At 40.3% G+C, this 10,051-nt stretch overlaps 1 protein-coding gene across 2 annotated transcripts; it reads right to left on the reverse strand.

Annotated features, from left to right (window-relative positions):
* Nucleotides 1-768: 768 nt before the first annotated feature.
* Nucleotides 769-8,447, reverse strand: LOC143319097 (uncharacterized). Of its 2 annotated transcripts, none has more exons than XR_013077058.1 (12): nt 7,959-8,447; nt 6,357-6,452; nt 6,113-6,181; nt 5,377-5,971; nt 5,020-5,086; nt 3,491-3,589; nt 2,438-2,497; nt 2,228-2,338; nt 1,782-1,972; nt 1,543-1,658; nt 1,304-1,403; nt 769-1,177 (listed from the first exon to the last, which is right to left on the reverse strand). XR_013077058.1 is itself a non-coding variant. In XM_076727693.1 (12 exons), the coding sequence occupies exons 1-12, from the start codon at nt 8,307-8,309 to the stop codon at nt 915-917; spliced, it is 2,037 nt and encodes a 678-aa protein (XP_076583808.1). In that variant the 5' UTR covers nt 8,310-8,447; the 3' UTR covers nt 769-914. The 2 variants fall into 2 exon arrangements, 1 of the variants encoding a protein (XP_076583808.1); XM_076727693.1 differs by having other exon boundaries at nt 1,863-1,972.
* Between the last annotated feature and the right edge of the window lie 1,604 nt (nt 8,448-10,051).

A 10,051-nucleotide genomic window follows, 5' to 3' on the forward strand; every position in this document is an offset into this window, starting at 1 on the left:
GTTCTCCAGTATATTGAGTGGAAATGCCCGGTGTTTATAGTCTATGAAATTTCCCACCATTTAATAGTATTGTTCGTGCCTGATAATTATTATCAGATGTAGGCCAGGTAGGTAACTTAAATGATTTAAGAGTCGGATTTAAGACTTTGCAAACAAGGACAATGTTTCTGGAAAGACATGCTGCTTTTATAGTTTAGGGTTCATTAATGTGACCAATTATTCACCAATAAACATACTGTGATACACTTGCCCAATGTAAATCTAACATCTGTACACTGCAGCTATGCATGCAGGCTTTAGAAATGCTTGGCCACGATTTACAGTATCATCAGTAATGTGCACGCACAGGAGGAAGGCCCCTCAAATCCAGAGTAGGATTGGTCCCTGAACATATATGCTCGGCTGCCATTTTTCTGAATTAATCAGAAGATTATACAACTGAAGTGATATTTTTCATTTAGCTTGATTCATCTTCAAACCAGTTTCCCCACTATTGTTACTGGTTGATAGAAATTACATGGAGGTGGGTGGGGCCTTCCAAAGAGGGGGATGAAAGCTTGGAACCACTGATTTAGACCAACTTTTATTAAATAGCCAAGGTTAATTCTCAAACTAAACACCTGTGTGCTGCAACACAGTGAGACTTTGAACTTTTTAAAGAACTGATTCAACAGTGCTTGATCCCATTAAATATTAATGTATTATAGAGAAACTATTGTATGAAGCAATACCAGACATTTGATAACACAGCAACAAAGCACCTGAAAATGATTTTTGCTTTAAGAATTTATTTTACTGAACTTAATATTACAATAAAATCTGCACCTTTGAAGTGGACTGTAACTGAGAGGCAAACTGCATTTCATTATAACAACATGTGAATTTACACATTATAACAGTTAAGAATGTTAAAACTATTGTTTGTTTGATGTGCCAGTTGATTCAAGTTCAAGCACAGTAAAGCAAGGCAGAGTAAAAGGGACAGGGAGACTGTGTGTGCTGGACTGGTCTGACTGCAGATGGTGAGATGACGCTGCATGTACTGCAGGACTCCGGACACTGGATAAGGACACAGGGTTGCTGCTGATGTGATGCACCTCAGAGGGGTGGACAATATCACAGGCTTCAGGTTTTACTGGTGCTGTAGCCACTTTCTGGAAAAGTTGCTGGTGAGCAGCTAAAAAAACAACACACAAACTCTTAAGACACACTTAATAAAAACACAAGGCCAATATACAGCATACAAACACTGAAAAGATGGAAAAATTACAAAAGGTCCCCTCAAAGCTATCCTCACTTTTACCTGCTACTATTGTAAATGAATTCCCAGCATGGCACTGTGTCCCCACAGAGCCAATAAACTCAGTATTGTTTGTTAACTGGGGAGAAGCCACGATGAAGCCCTGAAAAACACAAAGACAGAGTCCATACTTCAGCAAACACTAACTACTATGCATCAACCATTCAAATGTCACATCACATGACAAGGTATGTACACCACGTCATTTATTACACATAAAATATCTCTAATAACGCAATTACGGGGTTGTTGAAGATAACCGGCTGTGGAGTTCGTGTTTTCAGCTTAGCTGGTGAAGAACTCGCTGCGTTTCTCTGAGGAAGTGGAGGCTCCGGCTTAGAATCCGTTTGGTCATTACCTGTAAGAACATACAAAAAGACAAAATCAGGCATTTTAACAGAAGAAGTCAACATTCAAGCAGCAGTTTCAGGTGACTTTGAAATGCATAAAGAAAAATGACGTGTATTGTCTCGACAGTTACTTGTGTTTTAAAGGAGAACAGAAGACAGATGTTTGAAAACTTCAACACCAACATGTTCTTCAAGAACCTGGTGTGACGTACTCGACTCTCCGACATCATCCTCATCTTTCAAGTGAACGTGTGAAGTTTGTTTCTGCCATGGCTCCAGCTCCTCCTCTTCACATTCCAGTACGAGTTCAGACGTTGTAGAACTGACACAGAAAACAACAGACTGACACTCCTGCTTTACGTCATGTAGAAAGCTCTTTGTGTCCTCCAGCATTTTTCTATTACACGTCTTCCAAACTGTGCATTCTCAACACTGAGAATCAAGTTTTAACTCTTTATAACTCCATTATACGAATGTCATCTAAATATATTCCATTCAATTTATTCAAACTACACCAAAAATGTTTAAGATCCTGACTCTTGAAAATGAGCCTCATCAAAGCCACATATGTTGGTACCTCTGTGGAATTACTGGTACGTAGACGTCTTCATCGCAGCTGTCATCAGCTCCTGGAGCACTCAGCTCAGCTGTTTCTACGACATTTTCCATATCACTCTCCAAGTCAGATCTATCAGATAAAAAATAGATTTAATATTTGAATGAAATGAGCAGCAGAGGCACAAGATTTGAGATGCGATATATTCTGTATAATCCAGTATAAAATTACAGTCTGTTCTTCACGCTGTCGCATTCGTCCTCATCAATGGTGACCTCCATCTCCTCAAAACTGAAAATGACAAATTACAGTGGAGACATTGAATAATCATGAAAATGCATCTTTAGAAAGTCAGTACAGGACTGAAAGACATATAAACCTCCTGATACGGACATTCTCAAAAACCTCAATACTAGGCTGTGCAATATGTGTAGTTTCACTCTGATGTTCAACATCATAGATGGACATTAGTTGTCTGGTGTGACACAGGAATGCCTGTAAAATATGATGTGATCCAATGAAAAAGTCACAGAGTAACCCAGACCACGCAAAGTAATACAGTCCTGTACAGGTCCAGGTCTGACACAAACTATCTGTCATGCTCCTGGTTTCCTGTCGCACTCAGCTCATAGAATACAGTGTGTTCAGTATGCCAAAAATGTAATTCAGCACTACAAACAAAGACTTAAAATCTCAAGTTATCTGTTGTGATCAGAAGACACAGGCATCAATTGAAATGTGCTGGCTAATCATCTATTGCAGATCATGAGTTACTTCCTTGGAGGGTTTTGTCCCCTCACAGACATGAGATGGAAGACACCTCACATCACCTCTGTTTGGTGCATGAGTCATCCCATTATGTGGCATGCAGACAGACACAGCAGCACTTCAGAGAGCACTCTCCAGAAAAAGCCTCTGACAAAACAGCACTTGGCTCATAGACAGTATGAAGCTATCACACAGGCATATGTCGCAGCAGGGAAGGACCCCCCGCTTGGTGTTCTTGGCGACTCTACCAGAGCTTTGTTTTCCACAGCTCTCCTCAGAGGAGACGTACACACACACACACACGCACACACACATCACTGTAGAGAGCCAATACATGTGCTCCAAAGCATCATGTGCTTCAGCTCTAACTTATTTCTACAAGGTTTTGGGACTGCCACAGCGGGGAACGACCTTTTCTGCCTCATTCACTCAGTAAATCAGGGGCAGACTTTGGCGTTTGTCGGGCCCACTTTGCTGTGGTCCAGCCAGAAACAAAGCAAAGTTGCGACTGCTTACCTTTCAGAGGACGAGACATGTCCAAGACTTGATTGTGCAGTAGGCTCTTGCATACACGTTCCAGTGGAGGTCAGCAATATCGAGGATCTCTTTTCATAACTGTAAGAAGAAACCTTGTCATTAGCCACAAAACGTCATCTGGAAATGTTAAGCATGCAAATTCACCCTTATCTTGACAAACACCTGAGTATCAACTTGTTTCAAGTTGACCTCGGGGCTTTTGTCTGAATGTCTGATTGAAAGCAAGTACTGCAACTGAGTTTTTCTGTGGAAGTGACAGAAGTTGTTTGGATCACATGCCACATCAAAATGAAATGATATGCATGGCTGGAGAGCAAGGATGAGCAGGAACATATGAGGGTGCTATGTGGATGAACCCAACCTTGAACTGTTAGCGCTAACAAAAACAAAGTAAAGATGATAACAAATGTATACTGAGAAAAGAGGCGTTACAGGTTTACTTGAACCTGAAAGAAATTGTAATTACAGGAGAAATCACATGTAGGCAAAGATTGGAAAATCTTTCATCTGTAGTTGTTTGAAAACTAGTTGAGCTTCTGTTAGACTGTGAAACCATTCACACCTTCGCCGCTCAGGTCAGGAACAAACCAAGTAAAAGAGCTTCATACCCTTAAAAGATATTTTACTCCTTGATGTACTCTAAAGTCTGCTGTTGGTCAGCCATTTTTTTTCTTCACCAAGAAATCGGTAAATTATATTAATATGGTAAGTGAGTCATTTGTTGTCAATGGTTGTAAAAACGAGTCACATCCCCGGTATCACAATATTAAAAATGATAAGAAGAGGTATGCAGTTACCAGGAATTCAAGGCACGCAAGTTTGGCAGATAAAAACTTAAATGCTTTTATTAATGTTTCTTATCCACATTATTTTGCGTTAATAGAGGAGGATACATATTTTGAAAAAAAAAAAAAAAAAAGACACAACAACGCAAGTAGCAAGCATGATAAGCATCAATAAAAAGAGTAAGTTAATCTTTATTGAATTAATACCAAACACATTATATAAAGATTTTGAATAGCAGTTTCATCATGTTGAAAGTACAACGGTTACTCTTGGAGTGACTTGGACTGGCACATTAAGCACTGACATCCCAGTCACACAGTAGACAATCCGTGCAGGGTGGAGGTCCCACACTTTCTCAATATTCATTCATTTCATTTTTTTTATGAAAAGGGCCCGTGTGGAGTCACGTTTCCTGTTAAGCAGAGCACCTCTAACAGTGATTTCACACTCCATTAGTGGGTGCAACTAAAAAGTTCATCCAATAAAGCTGTAATCCATTTTTCAACAATTATGCTTTTCTTCCACCCAGTCTGACGTGAGCTTTCCTTTTCAAAACTCTAATCTCCCAGCCAACATCAGGGTCCTGATTGATGTCACTTGAGTAATGTTACTGGATTTCCATAGTTTCCTCTCCATCCACAGATGACTTTATATAACAATTTGACAAGCTGATTATTACGTTTTATTAATAGTCAATTTATAGCCTGTACATGTGTCCTTACCTTGACCATGACGACAGAGCTCTCTTCTCTCTTCTCCTTGACTTGGCCTTAATTTCCTTCAGAGGATCTTCAAAATAAAAACAAGAAAATGTTCAGTAATGTGTTGTTTTTTTCTCATGGCAAAGAAGAAAAGACTGACAAAATGGCAAAATCAATCAGTGGATTCAATCAGATGAACAGCCTGTCAGACAGCTCCCTCAACTGACACCAATTCAACACACTCATACCGACCGGCTGCTGAAGTTAATGAAGTTATACCAACTAGTGCTGGCAGGACCATAATCCTGTAGAAATTTGACAGTAATATACAGTATGAGTTCTTGGTCCTGAAACCAGGAGAACCAGAGCAACCACCACCTGAAATATGAAGAGGAGTGCCTTCAGGCTGTTGGTGGACCCCCTTTGCAAAGATCCCTTCCTGCTCAGTCCTGTTCATCTGTTTCACTTCTGGGCTGAGGTATGCCTTTTGAAGTTCAAAAAAGGTTTTATGTCCCATGAAATTCAGGTGCAGGTGTTTGGCCCATTTTTTAAAGTGTGTAAAGGAGCCTCCAGAAAAAAGAATGGAAAGAGTCATAAGAAGGTGGATTTCAGGAAATGCCTCCCAAAGGTGAGGCGATGACATCCATGTGCCCCTGTGTCCACCAAGGCAGCTCCACCTCACCTTCTTCTGTGCCCCACAGTGAGACACCTTCTTGTTGGTTATGGGCTGTCCACATGTCTGACATTTCTGAAACAGCTCCATCAAGCAGCTGTCATTCACAATAGTCTTTGACTGAATCTGAAAGTCTTTTTCCGTGTTCTTATCTGGTTTTGATGTTGATGTCAAGCTTAATTCAGTCTCTTGGTGGAAGCGCTCACTCAGACGAGCCACCGATGCAACACTGCACAAACTTTCACTGAGTTCACTGGGTGGAGGTGACTGGGATGACGCGCTTGGAAATCCTGAGGCAATCTGGGATTAGCGACAGATGTCAAATTCAGAATTTAGTAAAGTTACTGTGTGAGCAACTCTTCTGAATAGGGTTCACAATACCAAAATATATTATTTCTGAGTGTATTACTCACTGACACAGATGTCATGTGGTATACTTACAGGGATTGTCAGGGAAGGAGAAAGTGATGCAGCATCCACATCAGTGACTTGAACACCCAAAGAAGAAGCCTGTGATGATGTACTTGGACATTAGATTAAAAACAGTGACTGTTGAAAATAACAAGTGCTACATTCAGAAAAGAGGGTAGCTCTCTGATTAAACATCTGTCCTAACACAAATTAACCACACGATAACCCATGAAAACAAAATATCGAATATGAGGAACATAGCAGCACAACTTACTGAGGTTAACACAGAGGTCTGCTGCAGCACACAGTCCATGCTGGAGCCTGAAACAACCGAGATAGAGGCAAGAGTGGCTGCACCAGGAGCCTTCGCCTAATTAAAAAAAACAGTTTTGATATAACCACACTGGTAACCAGTCGTTTTCCATCCAGTTTCACACAGAGGCAAATTACACTACAAAAGTGACACTCAATGTTGCGCCTATATATAAAGAAATCCTATAAAAAAATCTTACTCTCATTCAGATTAATGAATATTCTGTTTGTGGTACAATAAAAAAAAAGATTTTAATCCTATTTCTCAAGGTGCGCCACTGTTTTTAAAAGATCAAGAGTGAAGCCTAGAAAATGGCTGGACCCTGTTTGGTCAGTGTGTTAGTCCGTGGTAGTGTCTCTAACGCGAATTCTTTGGTATCAAATGTTCATGACTAATTTTTTATAGTGGTCCCAATAATATTTGTTCTTAAAGTGCATTGAAGTTGCCAATCACATGACATGTTTAAGCTACATTTGAGTAAAAGAAACTGTTATAATTGCAGCTGTGAGAACGATGCTTTGCACTCACACATATTCAAATCAATATGCTGGATTCTAGCTAGTCTAATTACCAATGAGCTCACCCTGCTCTTTCATTCGTTTCTATCTGTGGATGTCTTATTTTTCTATGACTCAGTCTGCACTGATGGTTCTGTCAGTCATTGTTATTTGGGGTGCTTTAACTGTGTGCTCTCCCTCATGTCTCTGGACACATGGAGGAGAGCTGCTTTCTCTCCTCTGTTCTATGCTGGACTGTTACAGTGTGTAATCAGCAGTGTGTTGTTTTATTTCCTGTCCCTGTCTGTGTCAGTTGTTCACATATGACACACAGTCAGTGCACACAGATGCACTGCACATCACGTCAGTGTAAAAATACTAGCATCAAAATATACATGCAGACCACAAGTAAAAGTAGTCATTATGCTGAATAGCATATTTCAGAATGCATATTATTGGATTATAATTATTGGTGTGTTTATGTGTACATTGCTTACATACATCATAATTTATTTTCTGATTATGTTTTGAACTTTTAAACTTCATCTGCAAAGTAATAACTAGTATCTTAAGTTAGCAAATAAATACAGTGGAGCAAAAATCACAATATTTGTCAGTAAATTGCAGTAAAGTTATAAAGCAGCAGAAAAAGTACATGTGCCTCAAAGAAGTACTGAAGCGCAGTCCTTGTAGTATATGTACTTTGCACCCTGATGAGACGAACATTTCTTCCATTAATAAAAGCCTCATTCCGTATCGCTCTCTGCTGAACCGCGTAATCTAACGTTATCCATCATGAGTTACTTAACCTCTTTACTGTCGTACAAACCGTGCGCAATGCATTCTGGTTGATGTAGGATTTTCAGACCAGCAGAAACAGGGAAGACGCTTTTCATCCTGTTTTCTTCCATCTACTACAACACCCTGACCTTTCCACATGGACGGCTGAGATACTGCCCTATTTCCAGATGCAAAATTTCTCTTGAATATTAAGACACACGGCTGGGATTTCCAGCCAACGTTATCTGTAGAAATATACACTTTACAGGTTAAATACATGATTTACCTGTGTTAGGCTCGTGTCATCTGCTGGCAGAGAAGCGCTGAGGTCCTCTGGTTGTCTTCCAGAAAACACTGATGGAATTACGTTGGACTTGAGGATTTTTCGGGGCGTTGTTTTCATAAGTTCTGCCTGAATGTCCGGCTCGTAATCGTCCGCTTTGAAATGCTGGCTACAGACTCTTATGTTGCCATATTTACTCACTGGCGTGTTTTCGTCAAATTTGGGGTTCTGTATGGCCTTTAACCACTTTCTGCATCGCCCCGGGTCCCTTGTAGGCAGAGAGTGGAATACAACCCCCCGAGACCTCGCCTTCTTGTAGCCCTTACAGCCCGGCACAGAGCACATCCCCGGCATCGTTACACACACAAAAACTGACCACAAGGTGCAAGAAACGAGGAATTATACACTGACGACTGCCACCATTTCTGAGTTGTCTGTAGTGTAGTGTCAAACAGCGTGCTCTAGCAATTGGTGAACGTGACCGCTAAGCGTAAACACAAGAGTGCAGAGACGTTATCGCTTTGCATTGTGGGGAATGCAGTAGTCAGACATTTTTGGGGCGAAAACATCATGAAGAGGAGCAGGAGGAACAGAAGCAGCGACGAAAGCTACACCTAGCTCTGCTGTATCGCATTTAATTGTGAAACTTTCCTGACACGGAATGCAAAGATCACAGGGTTTCCCATGTTGCAAAGACGTACGCAAAAACTTTGTTCACGTGATAACAACTGAACCGTTTCCATGACAACTTCCCTCCAGCACTCAGATGTGGCTGAAAGATCTCGACAACTTCCGGTAAGATCTTGTGCGAGGAATATCTAAGCAAATTACTTTTTGTTGAGATGAAAAAAAATAATGAGGAATGTTAAATTTATACTTAAGAGTACAATAAATGAGGTTTTAGAGAATATTTCTCACTTTAAACACAATACATCCTGCCAGTTATCGTCCTCCTCACCGTTGAGCCAATCACTTCTCCCAGAGTGTGAGCAGGCTCGGCAGCTAACAGCAAATTAGACCAAATCCTTGTCATCAACTACCTAAGTCTGATGTCCAGGTAAAGTGTCCAGTGCTGATTTCTTTTCTTTTTAAATAAACAAACTTGAGTTAAATAGTACTTATTCTGAAGTATTGGTGACACCTGTTGACAACATGGCATTGCTGGAGATGGCACACTTGAACCATCAACCATCCTGTTTGTTTTCCATAACAACAGTGGGCTGGCATTGGGAGTAGATGAAGAAAGACCAAATAAATACTGCCCACCTTTGGGAAGAAAAAGTGATTTACCATAAACAGTTGGAAAAAGTTATCTCAATGAATAGATGAATCCCCTTTGTCAGGAAAATACAAGCTCCCATGCCCCCGCCCCCATTTCCCACACAGTTTGATATGGTGAATTAGTGTGTTGGCTAAAGGGCAAGTACATTTTTAAGACGGCCCAATAATGCTGTGTTTTCCTACACACAGGCCTATATTGTATGTATGTTTAAAATGTTTCTAAAACTACTACATAATTTTAAAACATATCTGAACTGTTAGAAATAAACAATAAAACTATGTTCCAAAATTTTTTTTCTCCTTATCTGAGCGTTTTCCATCGAGAAGAACATCTGGTGAAGTTTGTGTGATCTGAGTTTGTCCAACAGGTGGCAGTCTGGAATTAATAATACAGGGCAGAGGCACTTCCCATGAAACCACGTGTCAGTCCGTGAGAAAAAGTGCTTTAGATTACAAATTACTTCATCGTGCATGACTTTAAGGTTTTAATGTAGAAGTTCAACATGTTCATCATCTAGATAGGCTTGCAGTCAGTGTTATACTATAAACCAAACTTGAGCATATCATAGTTGAGCCCTGCAGATTCCCTTGTAGAAACTATGCTTAGTGGTAGATGATAGATTTTGTATGTCATTGAGTTACAGGACATGGAAATCCCACATACTTCTCCTCTAGACTCCAAAATTTAACTTGCTGGAGTGTCCACTGGCTTTTTTCTCGGGCTCTTTAGTCTCTTTGAGTTTGATACTTGAGTCTTGAAAATACTGACTGAAATATTTTGGCTGCAGGTCTCTGTCTAAGTGCGTGCAGTGCAG

This window comes from Chaetodon auriga, chromosome 1, assembly GCF_051107435.1.
Source record: "Chaetodon auriga isolate fChaAug3 chromosome 1, fChaAug3.hap1, whole genome shotgun sequence".
Classification (NCBI taxonomy): Eukaryota; Metazoa; Chordata; class Actinopteri; order Chaetodontiformes; family Chaetodontidae; genus Chaetodon; species Chaetodon auriga.

Excerpts from the sequence above, each read along its gene's own strand:
- LOC143319097 (XM_076727693.1), bottom strand. The coding sequence starts at position 8,309 with ATGCCGGGGATGTGCTCTGTGCCGGGCTGTAAGGGCTACAAGAAGGCG. Across the intron at positions 6,182-6,356 it reads AGACCTCTGTGTTAACCTCA|GCTTCTTCTTTGGGTGTTCA; the intron begins GTAAGTTGTGCT and ends ACATCATCACAG. Across the intron at positions 5,087-5,376 it reads CACTCCTCTTCATATTTCAG|ATCCTCTGAAGGAAATTAAG; the intron begins GTGGTGGTTGCT and ends TTTATTTTGAAG.